Consider the following 25315-nt stretch of genomic DNA (forward strand, 5'->3'; position numbering starts at 1 on the left):
CAGTTACAGATGCATAGCATATGGGAGTGGCTGCTACTAGTCTATGTAAAACCAAACAGTAGCAATAAACGAACTAGTGCTAGTCAGTTGATGCAGCTCCGCTTGCGGCTCTTAAAGCGTGTATTTAAAGCAAACCTGATTTGCATCCTCATAGTGGTGCTACCATGCGACTGGCGCGAAATTTGAATAAACATTGTCTTTCAAGTGTAGAAAAACGCCAACCAACCTTCGTTTTTGTCGCACAGCTCCTTGTTGGTGTTGCGATTTTTTTTCCATCGGTGTATTTATGTATTCGGGTAACTCGTTAGCCTGTCTTTCATCATTTATTACATATTTTTGACACTGATGAAGGTAGGGAAACTGACCGGTAGTTCTAAATATTTTCCTCATTACTGTTTTTTACAGTGCCGTAATGCTCTGGGAAAATATCTGTACAAAAAAACTCGTTTATTATGCCTGTGACTGGAGTTTGTAGGCCGTCAGTGCACGCTATCGGAACAGAGAACTACTACCAAAACATATAATGAAATGTGTAAATTTCTATGTATGCCTTTTAATCGACACGCCACTATCGAAACATGAACTATCGTGCATCCACCTGTTTCGACTGTCACGCTCGAGTCTGAATACACTTTGTAGCATAGCGATAGGGACAACCGCAATATCCTGTTTGTTTTGTTGTTTGTGCGTGTGGGGTGTGCAAGTTTTGTAATATATGGGCAAAACCAATGGCACTGAGTGGTTTCGTGGAATTCTTCCAGAAAGGAAGGGTATGGTGATATTTGCGTAAAATTATCGACAGAGTGCTGTATCATCTCGTATATTTTTAGAAAAGTAGACTCGTTCCAGCGGGTCGGCATCGGTTATTTACGTTTAGTTTTTTGCCGTTCGGCACATAATTTTAGCTGTTTCGGTGACTTTCTGTTTTTAACTTTATGTGGTCATATGCACTGATGTGACAAGGACAAGAAATGTCACGAGAGAAGTGTAGATATGTATGATTGCATTTTTCTCCACAGTGAAACTAGTTATATTAACTAAGCGGATTAAGTGATTTTAATTAGTGTCCGAAGAGCCAAAGATTTGGCTGAGGTGTGTCTCAAATTCTGTTGTTTTACTGTATAAATTTGGATAAAATGGAAATAGATACCCGGAATCTAATTTGCCATGGTACACACGTTATAATGGTAGTACACAGTAAATCATAGATTCATATAGCAATTTAGATAGATTGTCTTGTACAGCAGTATCACTGTATCGGTTCCCGTAACAACAATGCAGTTTACTTTTCGTCTATTGTTGTTGCAATTGTCCACAAAGGAGGCAGGCTGTCAGCGGATAGAAACCCCAGTTCATCCAAAGGTTCCATAAACTGTATTGAAAAGATGGTCAAAAGATATAAAAGATGATTTTGTAAGAAACTTGGGTGAACGATATTTGACTTTTACGTAAAGACAAGTGACAATAAACAAGGGTTTTGTAAAATACACATAGATGGAAAATGTTGATGGTTTTTAAAACTCGTTTTTATGATTTTATTTTATAGTTAATATATTGTCACTTATGAATGCTAATTATGTCATGATGTAACGGTGATACTAGATGATACATGAAGAATTGTCATGATGGTGCAATAATGGGAATGCCTATGGGGCACTGTAGAACCACAGGTAGCAACCAGAAGTCAGCCAAGTGGATGAAGGGGTAAGAAGAAAATGGAAGGATGGTGTGACGTGGAGCATTGTGATTAGGGTTGGAAAGAGGGGTATATCTCGAGACAGATTTTATTGTTTGGGAGTGGAAATTGGTTAAAATTCCAGTGGGAGAGGATAAGGTGTGTGGAAGGCGGAATATGGATGTAGGGGCACAGCAGGGATACTGGGCTGATTGTCAGTGGGTGGAAATTTGGTGCTGGGACTGGGTTTTGTGGGTAATGTTTTGGAGCTGCAGGTGCCCCAGGTAGAGATGATGATACGGGAAGTGGGGGAGTTGGTAGAAGATGAGTTATGAAGGTAGGTGGATGTGGAAGGCTAGGTGGAGTGCATGTCTTACCAGGATTTCAAGTAACTTACAGAGTTTAGGCAAGGCAGAGATTCAGGCAGCATTGGCATAGTTTAGGATGGTGTGATTGAAGGATTTATAGGTGAGGATTAATGGTAGGATATAGACCCCAAGTGCACTCTGTTAGTAGGTTTTGTAGTTTGCTGGTTTCAGTTTTTGTGTTGGATGCATAAGGAGATGTGCATTTCATGTTAGTTTTCTATCGAGAGTTAGTCCTAAATCCTTTACTGTGTTAGTCAGTCCGCACACCACCATGCCTTATCCTCTCCTGCTGGAATTTTAACCAATTTCCACTCCCCCAACAAGGAAACCCGTCTCAAGATGTACCCCTCTTCCCAGCCCTAATCACAGTGCTCCACCTCACACCATCCTTCCATTTTCTCCTTCATCCATCTTGCTGACTTCTAGTTGCCACCTGTGGTTCTAGATGGAGAGATGGAAATCTGGAAGATGGAAACACCAAGTGGTGCGAACAAAGATGGTGGCTTTGCTTTTCTGTAGATTTACTAGAAGTTTCCTGTATTACACCATTCGACTAGGATATTCAGGTGGCATTGGAGGGAGGCATGGGAGAGATGAAGGGTGTGGTGAGTCGCTTGGTAGGTGGTGGTGTCAGCATATTGCAGGAAGTGTGTTGGGGTAACGGTTTGGGATTGTGTGCAGTGTACAGGATGTAAAGGAAGGTTGAAAGGACAGAACCTTGAGGCACACCTGCAGTGGCGTGAAAGATACGGGAGCATGATTGATTGATTGTGACGTCTAGTATGGTGTTTAAGCAAGGATGCAGACATAGTTAACTGGGACTGCATAGGTTTGTAGCTTGAAGAGCAGTTCAGAATGCCATATCTGTCAAAGGCTTTTTGGATATCAAGGGAGACAGATGTAGCCGACTTACATTTATGCAGTTGATGGGAGATTAGGTAGGTAAGGTAAAGAAGTTGGTTGTCAATGGAATAGTTGGGACAATAGCAAACTGGATATTGGGAATGGGTAGTTCGGTTGATGCAGAAGATGTAGAAGATCTTACTGAAGACTGATGTGAGGCTGATAAGTTGACGAGGGTGGTTTATACAATGCAATCGTGTACTTTTGCATATATGTGTTATAGATGTTCTGGGTTCCATCTCACGATATAGTGTTTCTCACCTCCTTCACTTCTTGATGCAGTTGGTCAGGTAATGTTGGTAAGAATGTGAAATAGACCAGCTGTTGTCCCATGACAGCTTGTATGTGCTCTATGGAGGGACAATTCTGGTGACGGTGCTGGTCAGAACAGGAGACAATCAACTTCAAGAGCAGAAATGTTAATGTGAGAAGTGTTTGCACTGTTCAATGTCCAGCAAGTACAGCAGGTGTAAGGTTATTGTAAGCTCTTACCTAAAATGGTCTTGTATGTGGTTTCAGTTGTGGCTGTTCTCATCAGTCCCACACTTGCGAAAATCCATTGCTTACGGCATGGCACAGTTTACTGTTGTCACCAAAGACAACTCTGCACCATCTGCCTCTCTAGTTGCCTTTTGCTGCAGAGATGGATTGCATGGTGATAAGGTGTAGATGACACCTAATGAGTGGCACTCGTCATCTTAGTCTTAAGCAAACTTTTCCAGTTGTATAGAGATGATGCATTGATTGCAAAATTGTTTTTCATTTACCCTGCAGTCATTACACTTTTAGCATTGGCTTTTCATCTGATACAGTGGTCCAGCCATTAATCTCTGTGCTGCTGCCATCCAAAACTGGTACAAGAAGCATACGCTTCTTCCTCAGGCCACTGGCATCAACATTCACACGAATGTGATGCCTCATTGGCAAAATTATTTATTTATTATTTATCATATTCTGTGTGACCATGTGAGCCAAAGCCATTTGTTCATAGAATGAGCCAGTAGATAGCTCACGTTACACTTATTAGAAACTTTATGAACAAAAGAATTAATAAAACACAAAAACATTATGAGCATATGAAAAAATTACGAGAAAAATTCTGAACTACTGTAAGGTTCTCCTATACAGAATAGTAGTAGTGTGCCTCAGAGAAATATTTCAACTTAGATTGGGATACTTGGGATGTGTAATTGTTTCAGCTCTACTGGGATCTTATTGAAAATGAAACCTGCCGAATAATGCACATCTGCTTGTACTTAAGGTGGTGTAATGGGTCCCTTGAACCACCCATACTGGATGTCACCTTTGTGAGGAAGAGAATAGCATGCAGACTACATTTTTTTGTGTCTATATTATTGTTTGGAATGTAGCCTGTGGTAACAGATTGATCTGTAGTGTAGCCAAAGGTCTATGTCAGGTTGAAAAGTGACAATTTGGTTGAGTGTTGGTGAAGCTAACAAGTGTAAACACAAAATCATAGTCATGGTGACATAATGATCTGTAGCACAGTCATGGCTCCAAGTCAGGTGGAAACACTACAGTTTGCTTGTGTGTTGGCAAAGCCAAATTTAAGGTTTCAGTTAAATTACTATGTGCCTCAGAGGATCAGAGAGTTTATCAAATTGCATATCACTACCAGCAGCTAACCCATAATTTGGCTTTTGTACTTCACATGACACTACAGTACTTTCAGTACATGTGTGGAAGGATCCATTGTTTAATAGTATAGAGAAAACTGGTGTGGGTATTTCATCAGAAGCTTTCATAATATCTGCTGCAATTAATTCAGGAAGTTACAGGAAAGGGATAGAATGACCATATCGAAATGGTTGTTGTCAGTGATATGCAACACTCTTCAAAGTTGGTGTTGATGACTTTACTAGAAATCATTGCTGGTATCTTGCATTATTGTATCATTCTGCTTTCTAACTATGATGGTACGTCCGAACGTAGGATTAATATATTGTTGCCCAGGAGCATGCAGCCACTTACTTACCTCATATTTTAGATCTCCGTGAACAGATCATGCATGGCTATTTAATGTTGTATAGCAGTTTGTCGTAATATATGTAGCAACAGTTTAAAAATTATATTACTCCCTAATTCTCGGAAATACGGAAGTGTCTGATCCCGCCCGTCTGCTTTGACCCATGACGTCACAGATATGGCGGAAATGACCATAAACCACGATTCCAATATGGCGCATATAAAGGCGTTACGTACACATTATGAGGACGAAAATACATCGAAAAACAAACACACACACTTTCCACAAAAAGCCTAATGACTCTAATGGTACAAGTGCAGGAAATGGGGTGTTTTTGGGTGGGGGCAAACAAAATATAAACAAATTTAGACACCCACCTCCATACATAACCTCACAAAACGACGAAAAAAACACACATCACAAAACTCCCCAAATACCATTAAACACAATATCATCTGGAATTGGACACTCCCCTTGGCCTATATAGCTCAAAAACATCTCCCAATATACATACCAACATACACAGCCACTCATTGGGATCGAACACTTCCCTTGACCTGCGCACTGTTAATTTTATCCATCATATCCATTCCTGAACAAAAACAACAACCGATTAATTTTACTAAAATTACCACATGGCGTACAGCGAACAACACTAAATTAACCTTCACGCGAAATCGTTGACTCACTGAAACGAATTCCACTACAAACACAGCCGACACTCGAACAATTCTGGAAATGAGCAAAACCAAACTGAGCCCATTACACCACACAAACGAAAACCCTGAACATACCACCAGAGAGCACAACAAACCACAACACGACAACATCTACAAACACACCACACTCACAAACCAAACTCCGCGCCGTCATGACGTCACACACGACAACACCCTTATGTCACGGGTCAAAGCAGACATGTGGGATCGGACGCTTCTGTTGATCCCTAATTCTCCACTGGAGTTTGCAATTTTCAGAAATGTCACATTCACAGAATTGTCTGTGTGTATGAATCGAACATTATGCTTGATCAGAATGGGCAAGGAAAGTGCCATGGTAGTGTCGATGGTGGAACGACTGAAAGCCTGGGACGACAGGGAACAGATGTAATAAACAGGACCAGTTTGAGGTGCACTTCAGTCTTTTATATGTCACAGGAAGATACTTAGTCCATAAATTTTACATATTCATGCATACATCCATGGATTCTCTCACAATGATATAGCATTTGTCATCATAATACATTGAAAATAAATTGCTCAAATATACACATACAGAGTACACAAGGACGTTTTTATGAGGATAGGATAGGACAGGTGCTTGGCTGTGGCCTTGCTGGAGGAACCAGCCCGGCATTTTCCTGAAATTATTTAGGAAAGCCTAATTAAGGTGACCGAACAGAGGAAAACTCTGTTGTGCTGAATATGAGGTCATTGTTTTAACAACTGCACTGCTTCAGTTGTTTGGTCCTTATTGTACCATGTTGTTTTGACTATACATAATTTGCACAACATAATTTATAGTACAAAAATAGTTTTGCACTGTTTGTGCGCATCTTATTATACTGTCACTGCGCACACTGTGGACATAGTTACGACTCAAGGCCACAAAACATGCTGCTATGTTCTTTGCATTCCCTTCAGTCTGTCCAGAAAAGTGACTGCTGGCCCATAAACATGCAGCTATGCTCCATGACCTCTCTTTAGTCTGTTTGGAAAACAGTCAGCATGCTCCCCATTATGAGGATGATACGAAGCTCAGTAGAGTAACACGACATTAGTACCAGACACTACAGATACTGATCTGCAATTTTCTTGAAAAAGCATTGCATTGAGAAATAACTCATTTTGTACAACTATATTCGCAAACAGTAATACCTGTTGCTCATCCTGGATCATATAGTAGATATCTTCTACAAGAGCTGGGCTTTGAAGCTATATTGTCTCATAGTGGATAAATGCTTTATTGGAATATTTTAATGGCAGTTATAGGTCACAGGGTAGTGATGCACAGAATTATAATTCTAGGGGAAAAAAAAGAGATGTTAATTACTTGTATGTTAAGTTCTATTTGGTTCAAAATGAAATCAATAATGATGCGACTAAATTTTCGGGCTAAACCAAAAATTGTGGTACCACCTGTCAGCGTTGACGCGTGATGTCATCAATGTGGTGGGCACAACTATTTCAACGCAATATGGTGACTATGATGTTGGTTATTAAACCTTTGAATAAACATACATAACACTCAAAACATTTAACTCCAGCAATAACATGAAACTGATTGAACACCTGCTTGATTAGGTGTTTTGGACAGGAACAGACTAAATACACTACAATGATAATGTTACCATTCAAAAACAAGTATTATACCACAAATCAAGCACACAAAATTCTCAACTTTCAAGGCAATCATGCAAAAATGAAATACTATTGGTATTGTAAACATCTCTTGACCTGCATAGCTCAGACGAAGACCACGATACCAAGAATCCCACATGTTGTTGTTGTTGTTGTGGTCTTCAGTCCTGAGACTGGTTTGATGCAGCTCTCCATGCTACTCTATCCTGTGCAAGCTTCTTCATCTCCCAGTACTTACTGCACCCTACATCCTTCTGAATCTGCTTAGTGTATTCATCTCTTGGTCTCCCTCTACGGTTTTTACCCTCCATGCTGCCCTCCAGTGCTAAATTTGTGATCCTTTGATGCCTCAGAATATGCCCTACCAACCGATCCCTTCTTGTCAAGTTGTGCCACAAACTCCTCTTCTCCCCAATTCTATTCAATACCTCCTCATTAGTTATGTGTTCTACCCATCTAATTTCAGCATTCTTCTGTAGCACCACATTTCGAAAGCTTCTATTCTCTTCTTGTCCAAACTATTTACTGCCTATGTTTCACTTCCATACATGGCTACACTCCATACAAATACTTTCAGAAACGACTTCCTGACACTTAAATCTATACTCGATGTTAACAAATTTCTCTTTTTCAGAAATGCTTTCCTTGCAATTGCCAGTCTCCATTTTATATCCTCTCTACTTCGACCATAATCCGTTATTTTGCTCCCCAAATAGCAAAAAAAAAAAAATGGCTCTGAGCACTATGGGACTCAACTGCTGAGGTCATTAGTCCCCTAGAACTTAGAACTAGTTAAACCTAACTAACCTAAGGACATCACAAACATCCATGCCCGAGGCAGGATTCGAACCTGCGACCGTAGCGGTCTTGCGGTTCCAGACTGCAGCGCCTTTAACCACTTCGGCCGGCCAAATAGCAAAACTCCTTTATTACTTTAAGTAAACTAATTCCCTCAGCATCACCCAATTTAATTCGACTACATTCCATTATCCTAGTTTTGCTTTTGTTGATGTTCATCTTATATCCTCCTTTCAAGACACTGTCCATTCCATTCAACTGCTCTTCCAAGTCCTTTGCTGTCTCTGACAGAATTACAATGTCATCGGCGAACCTCAAAGTTTTTATTTCTTCTCCATGGATTTTAATACCTACTCCAAATTTTTCTTTTGCTTCCTTTACTGCTTGCTCAATATACAGATTGAATAATATTGGGGAGAGGCTACAACCCTGTCTCACTCCTTTCCCAACCATCCCTTCCCTTTCGTGCCCCTCGACTCTTATAACTGCCATCTGGTTTCTGTACAAATTGTAAACAGCCTTTCACTCCCTGTACAACTCAAATTTCGCTAGACCTCTACAGCTCAAACAAAACTCTCAATACAAAAACTCACACACACCACCTCAGCTGACACAAATGGTGTGGTGGTTGTATTTAGTGTTGAATACCTAATCCAAAAATACTGATCAAAAACATTCTGCTGACTGCCTGGTGGAAGTACGGTAAGCAGATGTGGCATGTTGCATTTGGTAAACTGAAGATGGTCATTACAGATTGAAATTAATAACCTGATTACAAGTAAACATTGTGATTCAAGATTAGAATCATAATAAAGCAAATATGACTAAACTAACAGAAGTGGGGCATATGTGTGATTAATATAACACTTTTGGCACTGTGTACCTATTGACAGCGCAGTATTTGTACTAGTTTTTGAAATGAGCCTTTTTTTATTTCTTTCTTTTGTTTCCCTGTGTCATTAGTAGTTTTTGGAGACTGAAAGTAGGCTCTAAGAACAAGTACAAACAGTGAAAAACCATTGTTATCCACGAATTGCAAGGTTCCAAATCCTATCTTTCACCAACACTGTCACTATTACTAACATGCTTGTACTGTGTGATAGTCTTTTATTTTTTACACTGTCTGTCATTGGGTTGGTTATTTTGTAGATACGAGAGAATGTGATACTTGCCTGTGGTATGGAATGTCAACAAATAACAACTTGCTACAGGGTGAACATTTGTATTAATAACTTGAATTTATATTTACATTGCTCTCGATTTAGATGATGTGAATAGTGATTGTATTAAGATTTCGAGAAATGTACTTCATTATTAATTTATCTGCTTGCAGACTTTCCGTCCCAAAAAGAGCTTTGAACCAGGAACCTTAAGGTATTCCCTTCATAAACAAGCCCAAGCGTCATTGAGCTCTGGAATTAATTTACGAGCTGTTGTACAGCTGCCAAATGGTGAAGACACAAATGACTGGATTGCTGTTCACGGTAAGAATATTTACTGTCATGAATTCAGATATGATTGCCATTTTGTATCTGGTTTTTACACTATACATTGGATGTTACTGTTTTTTAATTTGTTTATATAAACATAACTTTTTGTCTAGATATCATTGTATTGATTATTTGGGGGAGTCATGGTGGTAACCCATTGTTTCACAGAAAGTGAATAATATTTTAAAAATTATTTCATTTTCAGTTAATCTCCCATGCTTTCTCCAATATTGCATTAGTATCACTGCACTATTCCTGAGTTCTGTGTATTTGAATCCCTAATATAAGCCATGTGTTGTTGCTTCTATACAGTCATATAATGGTAAATGTTTGTATCCTCAGGTAATTTCTCTTGTCACTCTCATGGTGAAATTTTTTTGAAAATATTGAAGCAAATGAAAATTAAAACAGGCAGCATGTAGTAATTTTGGCTGATGGGGCAGGAACGTAAATTTCAGTTTGTTTTCTTTAAATGTAAAGATTGTGGTTCTCGGAGTTCATTTATCAGATAAATTCATAAATTATCGCCATCATCAAGCAGGTTTTGGGCATTGAGACAGCAAACATTATTGTTTTTATGGTTTCCTTTTTTTCCCCACATTACATACCTTACTCTTTTAACATTTTTGTTTAGTCAGGGAAAACATTATTTCAAGGTGGTGGTGATTTACAAAATATTAATATTTTTCAAAAGAACGTGAACTGGAACAAGAGCTTTAACAACAGACCATCCCCAGGCATCTATATGTACAAAAAATGAACAGTGTGTTCAGTGATCACCAATCAAGAGTAATTGGCACACATGACCTATAATTTGTGTCATTCATTCATTTAGTTAATATATTTTGTGGTTATATGAGGATCACGTTTGGTTTGAAATTGTTGACCCCATTGTTTCTAATTATAGGCTGTTTCATTACCTGTAGAAATATTAGGATGGTTTGTTTGATCAAAACTCTACTATTCCAGTAAGAGACATACAGTTATGTCAAATTATGATTTTTAAAAAGAATGCATTTGGGGATTCTGCCTTGACCAAAACAAAGTTCTTCTTCATCTGTTAATTTCTATTAACTGGTGTCACCAAATTTAATCCATCCAAAAATAGTGAATCTCCCCAAAACACTTACCCTTTAGTGCCACCATGTAGCTAAGGACTGCCACTGCAGTGTTCAGCATTTAGTATCATTCAGGGGCACATGTAGCTTGTGAAGTAATATGGATTTTGTATCGCCCCTCTAGTTTCAGGGTCCCAGATTAAATTCTCAGTCGCCAATTTGAAATTTTCTATGTTAAAAAGGCCCAGATTCCCATGCTCTGATGTAAACTTAGAAACTGTATGAATAAAAAAGCAGTGGTGTTTATACAAAAGCTACCAAATTGACATAAAGTCAAAATGTTTATTCCCAAGGTGAAAGAGACAAAATTTTTCTCATCATTCCATTCTCTTATCTTAAAACAGACATACCTACATGTCATAATGTATCATAAACAATCAACCAAGTTTGTTAGGTATTAAAGGAATACAGTACTGCTATAAAAATATATTTAAAGATGCTGTTTCATGCATAGCACAGTTTCTGTTTGTTCACTATTTCTTGTCTAGATACCAAATTTTTAAGCAACAGACCTGGATTACTAACCACATATTCATTTGTAATTGGCAGAAGGGCAGCTCTGAAAACTTATCCACATTGTATAATTGGAAAGTTTATTAAAAAAAAAAAAAAATAAAATAATTTTTTTTGTCACATTCTTTCCAAAACAGAAATTTATGGTGGACACATTAACATCCCATCAAACATTTGCTATGCTGAACTAAAAGCATAGTGAAAGCACTCTGTAGGAACAGAACTGCACAGTTCACTTGTTTTTAGCAATACTTTTGTAGCCTGCAGTGACAAAATGCCAAAGGTTACGGAGTTGAAAAATATAAATACAAGAATTGGTGTTGAACTGTGGAAGTCTTCAACATTTAATCTTACCTCCAGTTCGCCCACTAATAAGAGGCGTGTTTTTAAGTAAGTACCATTTCAAAATTAAAAAAAAGACGTGCTAAGATATCTCAATAATTTTATTTTTACATGAAAGCCTGTACCTTAATCTACTTTTCTACATAATTTCCATCAATATTCAGGCACTTGTCATAACGTTGTACCAGTTTTTGAATACCCTCCTCATAGAAGTCTGCCGCCTGACTCCTTAACCACTGCATCACCACTGTTTTGACTTAGTCATTGTCTTGAAGACACTGACCGCTCAGGTGTTTCTTCAACATTAGGAAAGTCATCCCGCAAGGAGGAAATCATAAAGTGTCTGTTTTGTCTCACCTTATTGTCCACTTCCTGCACCAAACTGTCATTAACGACCGAAGGACACCCACTCCGTTGTTCATCATGCATATTTGTGCGGCCATCTGTAAATGCTCTCACCCACTTTCTTACTATTCCATCACTCATAATGTTTTCTCTGTAAACTGCACAGATCTCATGATGAATATTGATAGCTTTTAGGCCTTTAGCACTAAGAAATCTTATAACAGCCCATACTTCAGTCAGCAGGACTCACGATTATCGGAGGCATCTTAAACACTCAGTGTACACAACATAAACAAGGAAGAATCAGACTGTAATGGCGTCAGTGTGTACACAACAGATGTAGGTACCCAGTGCGCATGCGCAGAACGCCGACCGCAGAGCTGTGGCAGTGGTGTGGCAAAATGGTACTTACTTAAAAAACGTGCTTCGTGTTAAGGCTACCTTCATCTCTGCCAGGTCATATCATACATCCTAACTACAGTGTGATGCTTCAGTTAATATAAATTTGACCACGTTAACTTATGATTCAATCGGTGAGTGCAACATGTAGAAAAATTTCGTTCTGATCAGCACAATTTAGAAACTGAATGTTTGGGATCACTAGTGGGTGAAAATTGTGTGAACATTCATGGACTTTGGAGCTCTATAGATATCCCCATCATCACAGTAAAAAATCTAATACAAGGGTTGGAGGTAATTAGGCATTAGAGGTGGGTCATTTGCGAAGTAACTGATCCAATGGAATGGTTCGTTAAACTGAACGGTAGGACCGAGGAATGACTTCTAAGGAGCAGTCATTCACCATTCCTTTCATGTCAGTTTCATACAGGCCTGCCCCTCTCCTTCAGTACAGTTGAAGAGAGAAGATCGCTGACAGTTGAAATTGGCTTGGCACAGGTGCTTTGCACGTCTACCATAACCAGTCATGTAATAGGATATTGCATAAAACAGGTTTATAGATGACTGTTTTCACTTGCAGCCATTTGCTCTTAGTAGACAAAAGCTGGCTACAGTGCTGCCAGCTGTCAGAGACACTACCATAGTTCCAATTACACTATTCCTATTTTCTACCTCAGACTCATTCTTAAGCTATGCTCAGTAGTGTGAAAGTACTCCAATCATACAGTATTAGTTGGAGGTGACTTTAACCTACAGGGTATAGACTGAGGCGTATGTGAATTTATTACAGGTGGTGTAGACACATGCAATGGAAATATTGTTGACATTGTAGTTACAGGGAGGCGTAACCGTGCTGACAGTGTCAGATGTCATCATAGCGATAATGGGTACTTAGAAAACTAAACCAGCCAAAGAGGATAGGAGAGCTTTTATGCTTGAAAGAGCAGAGAGACATTTGTTAGCATCCTTCTTTGACAGTGAATGGATATTCTATTTGGTTTCAATATGGTGGAAAGAGAGGAATTATGCGCCATGTTGAAACTGATTATAAAATGCACTTTAGAGAAGTAATGTGCTGAATAAGTGGATTAAGGATGGAAAAGACCCACCATAGTTTAATAACAAAATTCAGAAAATGCATAGGAAACAAATTCTTGCACACTCTGTTCAAAAAGGAATGCAGAAATGTTGACTGACAAATGTTAGTAGAAATTTGTGCATCTATGTAAAGATCTGTGCATGAAGCATACAACAACTTCCACTGTCAGATGACGTGGAAGTTGTTGTATGCTTCATGCTCAGATCTTTACATAGATGCACATGACAGTGAAAGCTGTTGCCAACAACCTGTATTAAGTCACTTGACAACCAGTCTGTTGTGGCAATATAAGGCAGAAAAAGAAAATTGTCAATTTTAAATGTTGTGTTTAAAATAACATACATGCAGGAAGTGTGTGTAGACATAACATCATTTGACCATCTTGTCGACTCTATACAGGACATAGAGATAGGCATCCCTGCCATTGAGAAGCAACTGAAAGAGTTGAAAGCAAAAAAGTTGCCAGGTTCGAATGGAATAACAATTTGGTTGTGCAGAGAGTATACATTGGCATTGGCCTGTTATTTAACTAGCACTTAATGCAAATTTCTTCTCAAATGCAAAGTCCCAAGTGACTAGAAAACAGCACATGTGACTCCAATATATAAGAAGGGTAGAACAACACACTCAAAATTACATACCCATATCCCTAACATCAGTATGCTGCAGGAGTCTTGAGCATACTGCCACTTTGAATATAATAAATTTTCTTGCGACAGGAAAGCTTTTATCCATGTGTCAGTACAAATTTAGGAAAAAATCGCTTGTGTGAAACTCAGCTTGCCATTTTCTTGCATGATATCCTTCAAACTGTTGGTGAAGGGTAACAGGCCATTTCTGTGTTCCTAATTCCTAGATTTATGGAAACCAGTTTGCCGCAGCTATAAATGAAGTTGTGAGCACGCAGAATAGATTCTCAGATCTGCAGGTGGCTCGAAGACTTCTTAAGTAATTGACTCTAGTATGTTGTCCTGCACGGCGATTGTTCATTGGAGACAAGGGTACCGTCAAGAGGGCCCAAGAGAAGTGCGATAGACCCACTCTTGTTCTCTATATACATAAACACTGACAGATAGTGTGAATAGCAATGTGTGACTGTTTGCTGATGATGTAGTGTATGGGGAAAGTGTTGTCATTGGATTACTGTGGCAGGATACAGAATTTATATTTGATGTTGATGAATGGCAGCATGCTCTAAATGTAGAAAAATGTAAGTTAACGCATGTAAATAGAAAATACAATCATATAGTGTTCAAATGTGCCATTAGTGGTGTGCTGCGTGACTCAGTCACATTAATTACACACTGAAGCAATTCAGTTGCATGCTACTAGATTTGTCACTGGCAGGTTCAACCAACACAAAACTGGTACAGAGATACTATGTGAGCTGAATGGGAATGAATCGCTGGTGACAAGTCAATGTTCTTTTCGCAAAACTCTATCAAGAAAGTAGAAAACTGGCATTTGTGGCTGACTGCAGAATGATTCTAATGTTGCCACTAATTTGTGCTCCATGTAATAACTGTAAACTCAAGGTAAGGGATGGCTTTTACAGGGGCATACAGACCATAATTTTTCCCTCGCATATCTTGCCAATCGAAAATGAGAACTAAACTTTGGCACTTCCTCACCCACCCCCACCCCCACCCCCCCTTTCCCCGAAAATCACGATGATGATGATACGTTCAGAATAAATAGTACATTTTACGAAGTAAAGCAAGTACTAAAAAAAACAATGTAACACCTTTTATAGTTCCATGTTTGTCTCAGGGTTGTGGAATTGGATGAAATGCCACTTGCTGCATCACAGGTCTTAGGTAGCGTATAGTTAAATTTGTCCCCTTTTTGACATGTGAACCACGTTCTTAATTTATTAAGCTAATAATCCTTGTAGCTCTAACAAATACTAAATTTGTCACAATGTTTTAGATAAAACAATGTCAATGCTATTGAGATCCATTTTACTATGCATGTTGTTACATTGGTGTTCAGTGTTGGATAGGCACTAAGGGCTCACCTCTTGCCAGCGGCACTAACCCCAGGGGCATCCAGCTGGAGCCACTTCCATATTGTCCCCCTCCCCGCTCCCACAATATTTTTCTTTTTTTAGCTCCTCCCCCTAAAAACTGCCATGTTACAAAGTACCAAGGTTTCCTCTCTTTAAACTGCCTCATTTAAATAATACAACAGAGTTTAGCCACAAGTACAGGGTCAGAGACTGTGAAATAGACCATTACGTTTTCTGATTTCAATTACATTTTTACTGCATTTGTTTGAAAAGGAGGAACTGTAATGACACTGTTTAGTCCTATTGAAATAGCAATCATCATCACTGCTTATGAGACCTTGTGTGGTATTAATCGTGACTGGATACATGAAATCATATATGCTGGACTAGATTTTGTTTTCACTTACTGGAATTTTAAAAGAACATTGTTATTGTAATGAATGGCAGTTTTGTGATTTACAATATTTCTTCATTATTATTAAGACTAAAGTGCCATAAGAATTCACTGTACGTGGTGTAGAGTTACAAACTTTCCATAGTCATCCAATTTTCTTGGAACTCTGTAATAAATAGAGGAAGGTTCCAGCAGACCGAACCATTCAGGAAGTAAAAGATGCACTATAGCATCTGTCGATTTGAGGAAAGATTTTGTTCTTTTATCTATTGCATCACCTTGCCAAAGAGAGAGAATGTCTAAGAAATGGAGTGGCAGATGGTGTTTGTATTCTGGACTGCCTGGTGCGAATTCATATTCTCCTACATGATGTTATCCAACATCACAAGGCTGCAATGAAAAATGTCACATGGCTGGGAAAATGAGTGAGTGGGAGTACAGACAATACACTAATGTTAGTAAACCCAACAACCAGTAGCCTCAGTGAAAATAGTTGTGTTAATCAGTGTTCATCCAAAATACGATGAAATATTGTTGTCTGTTCTGGTTGTTGCAAACTCAGTAGTGTTTGTGTTATAGTGTGCCATTTTTATTAATGCAAAAAAAGTGATCAGTATCTTATATACAAGCATCAGTGGGCAGAAGTAAAGCCTCACATTGTACACATAGGGCATCAACATGAAATGCAGCGTTAATATCTGGATCTGGTGTGGAGTATTTGTCATCTCAACACTGTATGTGATTTGAACAACTTCTTTTCTTCAAAACATATTAATTATGGATACTTTGTTCCATGACAAGCTAGATCACCAGACCATACTCTGTTTTTTATGAGGCAATGTTGAAATGTATAATATATGAGGAAGAGATTTCTAGCATAAAAGGAAATACAAAATGCCAGTGGTATTACACAAAGGGGGCACAGACATGATGGATTATGTTCACTAATCCTTTCTTTGAAGTGTCAAAGTTGACTGCCCCCCCCCCCCCCCCCCCCCACACACACACACACAAGTGCAGTATCGTTTTATGCGCTGACGATGACAATCGACTTGTTTGCTTGGGTGCACGTGATACTCAGCACGGTAGCCAGTTTGTTGTGGTAGGGCCGCCATGTACCCTGTTGGTTGTAGCCCCCTGACCACACAGGGATCACTCTGCTGATGCCTGCACTGTTAACTCCCCACGTATGCCAAGGAGTAGATGCCTATCTCCCTGGGGCATCGAGACTCCCAGCAATGGCCATCCTGCCAGGTGGCCCTTGCTGAGGCTGGGTGGCACCCATGAGGAGGGCGCCTGGTCGGAGTGGGTGGCATCAGGGTGGATGACACGCGATGAAGCATAGTACATCATCTCTTGCTGGTGGTCAAACACCAGCAGTCTCTAAGCGTTCACGGGCTCAATTCAGTGCACAGAAGTACCACCCCAAATCGCTCCCCTCTCTGGCCACACCATGGGAGGAACATCAGGCTAAGGATGGCAGCAGCTCTTATTCGCCCCAGTACCTTGTATGTTAGAGAGCTGATGGGGCATCTTTCAAGACGATGAAGCCTCAGTTTTTTGTTGAGCATTTAGAGGACAAGTTTGAATAGGTGGAGGGCTTGTCCAAAATAAGATCTGGGTAAGTCTTGATCAAAACAACATCCTCTGCCAAGTCACAGGCTTTACTCACTTGTGACAAGCTGAGGGATATTTCTGTAACCATCATGCCCCATAAGAGCTTAATTATGGTCCAGGGCATCGTATTTCACAGGGAGCTTCGTTTGCAGTTCAACAATGAGCTGCGCGCCAATTTAGAATGACGAGGTGTAAATTTCGTTCGGCATGTCCACCAGGGTTGGAGGGATAATCACATTTCCACAGGTGCCTTCATCTTGGCCTTCGAGGTTGATAAATTACCCAACAAGGTCAAGGTGATGGTCTACCGCTGTGATGTAAACCCCTACATCCCTCCCCCAATGTGGTGCTTTAAATGTTGCATGTTTGGTCATATGTCTTCCCACATGTCGAGATTGCGGACACCCATCACATCCCAATACTCCATGTGCCCAGCCTCCTATCTGTGGAGAGCACCATTCTCCTTTCTTGCCAGACTGCAGGATTCTCCAGAAAGAAAGGAAAATCATGGAGTACAATACCCTGGACCAACTGACCTACACTGAGGCTAAGAGGAAATTTGAACGCTTACATCCTGTACGCATGACATCGTCTTACACCGCCTCTACAACTGTTCTAGCCCCATCAGCCCCGCCAACCCCAGTCACCTCCCAGAGCCAGAAGACTACACCTGCCCCCTTGATGGTGGGGGGCACTTCCCACCCTGTTGCTCCTGCACCACCTGCTTCAGGAGCAACACCCTCCCAACCATCGGGGACATCCATCCCCCATTCTAAGCTGGAGAAGCGTACAACTACTTCGGCTGCTCTCGCTGGGAAGGGGTCCCTTGGGTCACTCCCTTCCCAGGTTTCTGCTAATGGGAAAGATGACACCTGCCAGTGGCTGAAGAGCCCAAAAGCAGCTGGTCGCAGGGCTTCACGCTCATCCTCAGTCCTGGAGACAGAATCAGTGAAGTCCTCCCAGCCAGGGAATCCCAAGGAACAGTGAGAGAAATCCAAATAGAAGGTCCCTAAGACCAAGGGAATTGCGGTGGCACCCATACCACCGCTGCCTCCAAGCTCTGTGTCTGTGGATGAGGTGGAGATTCTGGTGTCCGCTGAGGACCTAGATCTCGCCGGACCCTCAGATAAAATGGATATAGACTGCTCAGTCAAAAAGACGGTGCCAGCATGTGACCCAGAGGCGTAAACTGCCTCATTGAATGTTCCATGCCTTCCCAGTCTCATGATGACATCATCCACCAGTGGAATTGTGGCTGTTTTTTCCACCACCTGGCTGAGCCACAGCAACTGTTAAGCTTTACACCTGCTATCTGCATTGCCCTCCAGGAAACCTGGTTCCCAGCAATGCGGACCCCTGCCCGGCTATAAGTGATATTGCAGGAACTGTAGCGACTATAATCGAGTGTCATGTGGCGTTTGCGTTTATGTCCTAAATTCAGTCTGTAGTGAACATTTGCCCCTTCAAACCCCACTTGAAGCTGTGGCTGTCAGAATAAGGACGACGCAGGAAATAACTGTCTGCAGTGTAAATCTTCCTCCATATGGTGTAGTATCCCTGAATGTATTAGCTGCACTGATTGATCAACTCCCTAAACTTTTCCTACTTTTGGTAGATTTTAACGCCCATAACCCCTTGTGGGGTAGCACTGTGCTTACTGGCAGAGGCAGAGATGTCGAAACTTTACTGTCTCAGTTCAACCTCTGCCTCTTAAATACTGGGGCTGCCACACATTTCAGTGTGGCTCATGGTAGTTACTCGGCCAGTGATTTATCAATATGCAACCCAGGACTTCTCCCATCTGTACACTGGAGAGCACATCATGACCTGTATTGTCATAATCACTTCCCATCTTCCTCTCACTGCCCTGGCATCAAGTCCACGGACGCCTGCCCACATGGGCTTTAAACAAGGCGGACTGGGAAACTTTCACCTCTGTTGTCACCATTGAATCTCACCCACATGGGAACACCGATGTGATGGTTGAGCAGCTGAATACAACAATCTTTTCTGTGGCAGAAAACACGATCCCTCGTTCTTTAGGGTGCCCCCCGGTGAAAGACAGTCCTTTGGTTGTCACCGGAAGGTACTGAAGCAATTACGGAGCATCAGCGAGCTCTACAGTGGCATAGGTGGCACCCTTGCCTGGAGCACCTCATAGCCTTTAAACAGCTCCGTGCTCGCGTTCAGCAACTTATCAGACAACGGAAGTAGGAGTGTTGGGAGAGAGATGACTCAACCACTGGGTTCCATATGTCACCTTCCCAAGTCTGGGCAGAGATCAAACATGTTTTCGGGTGCCAGATCCCAACAGGTGTTCCTGGTGGTAACATAAATGGCGTGTTATCTACCGATGCAAACATGATTGCTGAGCACTATTCTCGAGTCTGTGCATCAGAGAATTACCCCTAGCCTTTCGCACTCTCAAAAGACAGCTGGATGGGAAATTCCTCTCATTTACTACACACCACAGTGAATCCTATAATGCCCCATTTACAGAGTGCGAGCTCCTGAGTGCCCTTGCACATTGCCCCAACTCAGCTCCTGAACCAGATTGAATCCACAATCAGATGATTAAACATGTCTCATCTGACTACAAGGGACATCTCCTCATCATCTTCAACTGGATCTGGTGCGATGGCATTTTTCTATAGCAATGGCGGGAGAGCACCATCATTCCGGTGCTCAAACCCTGTAAAAGCCAACTTCATGTGGATAGCTATCGGCCCATCAGCTTCACAGACATTCTTTGTATGCTGCTGGAATGTGTGGTGTGTCGGCGGTTGGGTTGGGTCCTAGAGTCAGGTGGCCTATTGGCTCCATGTCATGGCGGCTTCCACCAGGGTTGCTCTACCACTGGTAATCTTGTCCCCCTCGAGTCTGCCATTCAGTCATCCTTTTCCAGACGCCAACACCTGGTTGCCATCTTTTTTGACTTACGTAAAGCATATGACATGACCTGCTGACATCAAATCCTTGTCACATTATATGAATGGCGTCTCAGAGGCTCACTCCCGATTTTCATCTAGAATTTCCTGTCGCTTCGTACTTCCCATGTCCAAGTTTGTGTCTCCCATAGTTCCCCCCCCTCCGCATATCCAGGAGAATGGGGTTCTGCAGGGCTCTGTATTGAGTGTGTGTCTATTTTTAGTGGCCATTAATGGTCTAGTAGCAGCTGTAAGGCCGTCCGTTTCACCTTCTCTGTACATAGATGACTTCCATGTTTCATACTGCTCCACCAATACTGGTGTTGCTGAGCGGTGCCTACAGTGAGGCATCCCCAAGGTGCAGTCATGGGCTCTATCTAGCCTAGAGTTTCCAGTTTTCAGCTGCAAAGTCGTGTGTCATGCACTTCTGTCGGCGTCATTCCGTTCATCCAGAACCAGAACTTTACCTTAACGATGATCCACTCACTGTAGTGGAGACATATTGATTCTTAGGACTGGTTTTCGACGCCCAATTGACTTGCCTTCCTCACCTTCATCAGCTTAAACGGAAGTGCTGGCAGCACCTTAATACCCTCCGCTGCCTGAGCAACACCAACTGGGGTACAGATCGCTCTACGCTGCTGCAGCTCTACAGAGCCCTTGTTCAATCCCGCCTTGACTATTGGACGTTGGTTTATGTTTTGGCGGCACCCTCAGCATTGCATTTACTCGACACACATTCGTAGTTCTCCTGTGCATCCGAATCACCATCTCCTTCTCCCACCCATGGCGGTTCATCTCCCACATCGGAGGCCCAGGTCAGGGCTTCCAGTTGCAGTTCGTGTCCGATCCCTTGTTTTTGAATTGGAGCCCTTGTACCACCTATACTTGAGGTCCATTCACGTACACCTCCATGGTGTACACCTAGGCTGCAGCTTCACCTGTAATTTTCACATGGCCCTAAGGACTCAGATAACCCCGCGCTCTCCGCTGCCACTTCCTCTCGATCCTTGACAGAAGAGAGTAAAACAAGAAAGCAGATTACAGTGGCTGGCTGACCACAAGAATAAAAAGGAAAAGCCAGCCACTTTGCAATACATTAAAACCTCCACCCTAAAAGAACTAGGGTGGAGGACACAGGGGGACAAAGGACATGCGCTAAATCTTAGATCAAACGATAAAACCCACCCTCATGAATAAAACATAAAACTAAATCAGCCAAGGCCACGAAGTGGTTTACACCAACGGCTCGATGGCTGATGCTCACATCGGCTTCGCGTATGTCCATGGAGGACATATTGAACAGCATTCCTTGCCTGATGGCTGCAGTGTTTTCACTTCCGATCTGGTGGCTATATCTCGTGCTCTTGAGCACATCTGTACATGCCCCGAGGAATCGTTTTTTGTGTGTACCGATTCCCTGAGCAGCCTACAAGCTATTGACCAGTGCTACCCTTGCCATCCTTTGGTGGCGTCCATCCAGGAGCCCATCTATGCCCTGGGCCGGTCCCGTCACTCGGTGGTGTTTGTATGGACCCCAGGACACGTCGGCATCCCAGGCAACGAACTTGCCGACAGTCTGGCCAAACAGGCTACGTGGAAACCGCTTCTGGAGATGGGCATCTCTGAACCTGACCTGCGTTTTGACATTCGCTGCAGGGTTTTTCGCCTTTGGGAGATGGAATGGCATAACAGTATGCACAACAAACTGTGTGTCATTAAGGAGTCTATGAATGTGGAAGTTTCATATGTGGGCCTCTCGCAGGGAATCAGTTATCCTCTGCTGGCTCTGCATTGGCCATGCTTGGGCGACCCACGGTTACCTCTTGCGCCATGGAGACCCGCCTCAGTGTCGGTGCGGCGCCCGGTTGACAGTGGCCCATATTCTGATGCACTGTCTCACTTTGACTGCCCAGTGATGAAATCTTGGGTTACCGGACTCGTTGCCGCTAATTTTATCTGACAGCGCCTCATTGGCTGATTTAGTTTTATGTTTTATTCATGAGGGTGGGTTTTATCGTTTGATCTAAGTTTTAGCGCATGTCCTTTGTCCCCCTGTGTCCTCCACCCTAGTTCTTTTAGGGTGGAGGTTTTAATGTATTGCAAAGTGGCTGGCTTTTCCTTTTTATTCTTGTGGTCAGCCAGCCACTGTAATCTGCTTTCTTGTTTTACTCTCTTCTGTTTCCAGCATCTCTCTGTTTTCGTGTCCTCTTTTGTTCCTTTTGGGTTTCCTTGCCTTTCCTTCGTTCTTGTGGTTTTTCATTTCTTTCCGTATTGTTATATGTCTCATCTGTTTTATTGTAACACTTGTGGCATTGTTTTATTAGGAACAAGGGACCGATAACCTCGTAGTTTGGTCCCTTTCCCCCTCTCTTTTAAGCAAGCCAGCCAACCAACCAACCAATCAGACAGTACTTATGAAACATATATACAACAAAAGGTTTTGTGTTTCTGTGTAATTTCAGTGCTCACACTTTCATATTACATCTGTTTTGTGTAACTGAGACATAAATCAGTTTCCACATTTTGGTTTGTGATTCTTTTTACCAGTTCATTTTAACACATTGACTGCCATGATATAGTTGGGTTACCGACCCCTTGGGCCATTTACTTTTTTTTCAATATTGTGTTTTAGTGTGCTCCAAGTAAACTTGTTAAGTGCAAATAAAGTGAAAATATGGCATTTTAGTAACTTTTTTAATTTTTTTTGTGAGAGTTGCATATGATTCACATGGGCCCAGTGTAAAGGTACCAGGTGTGTCATTTGCTGTGTTGCTAATAATTTTAGGTTTGTACTCCTGTCAGTTTTTCATTCCACAGCATTATTTGTATACAGTTCCTTTATTGTTGCTACAGTCTTTATTCAGTGTTGTTTGCTCCATAACAATGTGATACTGTGGCAGAAGAAAATTTCTCATAGAAGTTATGAAGATGAACAAAGGCATGTACAGCAGTTTTTAGATGAAGTTATGGACATAAGTGATGAAGATCTGTGTCTTTATTTGGTGATAGCTCAGACAAATTTTTACCAGAGGAGACCGGAAGCAAAACTGGAAGGTCTGATGATGGACTCACATCAGTGAAGATAGGAAGAAGAGTTTTAAGTCCTCATTCAGTCAAAGAACCGGACTTCACAGCTGTAAAAGCCAGGCAACAAAGCACGTCTAACCATGTTAATGCCATAACTACTGCAGTTGATTCAGGGTCAGTTGAAGTAAGTGTAATATCAGAAAGTTCTGAAGATGAAGATGACACAATTAGAACAAATTTTAATGAGGTTGTCTGGGGGTGAGTTATGGGTAAAAATATGAATAACTTTACATGTATTAATTCTAGTTCTGGTGTAAATGCTTCTGTTGCACTAACTCTCAAAGGCAAGACACCATACAATTTCTTCAAATATTTTGTAACTGATGTAATTTTAGAATATGTGACTCAACAAACTAGTTTGTTCGCAAAACAAGTCTTAGAAAGCCATTCAGTAACTGTTAATTCATGACTGAAAACGTGGACTGATGTCAGCAAAACTGAAATTGAACAATTTTTAGGATTTTTGTTAAGGATGTCACTAAATGTAAAGCCAAGGATTCCAAATTATTGGTCAAGAAATATGCTCTATCACAACAACGTAAAAAATGTTATGTCACACAGTTGTTTTGAACTGCTTTTACGTATGTGGCATTTTCCCAATAACAACCAGTGCCAATTGGGAAACCCTTTATTCAAAATTCAACCTCTTATTGATAAATTACTGCAGAGATTTCAAAGTGTAGTTGTGCCGGAGAAAGAAGTTTACATTGATGAAACACTTGTGCCATTTCAAGGAAGACTAAGTTTCATTCAGTATATAAAGAATAAGCACTATAAATTCAGAATTAAATTGTTCAAACTTTATCTAAAGGGTGGCTACACCTGGAATATGAAAATTTACTGTGGGAAGAATGCAAATCCTGGTGTTTCTTTTGCACTTCTGTTGTTATGAGCCGTATGAGAGGATTACTAATGGGAGGAGAATCTTATATACAGACAATTTTTACACAAGTGTTCATCTAGCACACCAGCTTCTTGAACAACCAACACATTTAGTTGGTACTGTAAGATCAAACAGAAAACATAATCCTCAAGATGTTGTACAGGCAAAACTGAAGAAGGGGGAACACAAAGCAGAGGGAAGTACCACAGATAAAGTAGTACTGAAATGGAAAGATAAGAGGGATGTTCTGATGCTGAGCACTGTTCATGGAGGAGGAGGAGGAGAAGGAGAAGAAGAAGAAGAAGAAGAAGTTCAAACCAGGAAGGGGAAAAAGAAAAAGCTAACAATGATAATTGACTATGGTCCATCAAAGTCTTTTATAGATCTTTCTGACCAAATGTAGTCGTACTCACATTGTCTAAGGTGGGGTGTGAAATGGTACAGGAAGCTTGCAATTGAATTGCTGACAGGGTCAGCACTAGTAAATGCTCATGTGATTTACCGATTCATCATCATCATCATCATCAACAACAACAACAACAACAACAACAACAACATCTCAATCACAGAATTCAAAGAGGAAGTGACTTTGAGACTATTCCATACAGAAGATGTCGATGAGCCTGAGACACCTCTCACCAAAGCCACAGTGTTACCTGCAGATTGTGCACTTGTGAACAGGGGAGCAGCCAGATGTAGCTGTACAGTGTGCTACAAAAAAATGAAGAATGAATTTGGATGAAAGCAAGCTGTCAAGAAATGCAAACAAACTGCATGGAAATGTAAGAATTGTGACTCATATTTTTGCATAGAGTGTTTTTTCATAAAACACAGTGCATACAGGTGTTAGAGAAACAAAGTGGAATGACCCAAATTTTTCAGTTTCATTGTTGCCGCAATTAGAGATGAAGAATGTAGATAAAATTGTATGTAATTTGCAATCTGCTGTGTAAGTAATATGTCAAACTAAATAATAAATAAATAATAAAAAGAAGAAAA

General features: G+C 41.1%; 1 protein-coding gene across 6 annotated transcripts in view; it reads left to right on the forward strand.

Annotated features, from left to right (window-relative positions):
• Positions 1–626: 626 nt before the first annotated feature.
• The window catches only part of LOC126248315 (MOB kinase activator-like 3), a 74480-nt gene continuing 49791 nt past the window's right edge, over positions 627–25315 (forward strand). For all 6 annotated transcript variants that reach the window (XR_007545459.1, XM_049949195.1, XM_049949196.1 and 3 more), the window contains exons 1-2: positions 627–770; positions 9425–9575. Coding sequence is in view for 5 of the 6 variants with exons in the window: in XM_049949195.1 (XP_049805152.1) it covers positions 729–770; positions 9425–9575 (193 nt within the window). In the remaining variant the exon portion in view is untranslated. The remainder of the gene's footprint in view (positions 771–9424; positions 9576–25315) is intronic.

The sequence above is a fragment of the Schistocerca nitens genome, chromosome 3, assembly GCF_023898315.1.
Source record: "Schistocerca nitens isolate TAMUIC-IGC-003100 chromosome 3, iqSchNite1.1, whole genome shotgun sequence".
Taxonomy (NCBI): Eukaryota; Metazoa; Arthropoda; class Insecta; order Orthoptera; family Acrididae; genus Schistocerca; species Schistocerca nitens.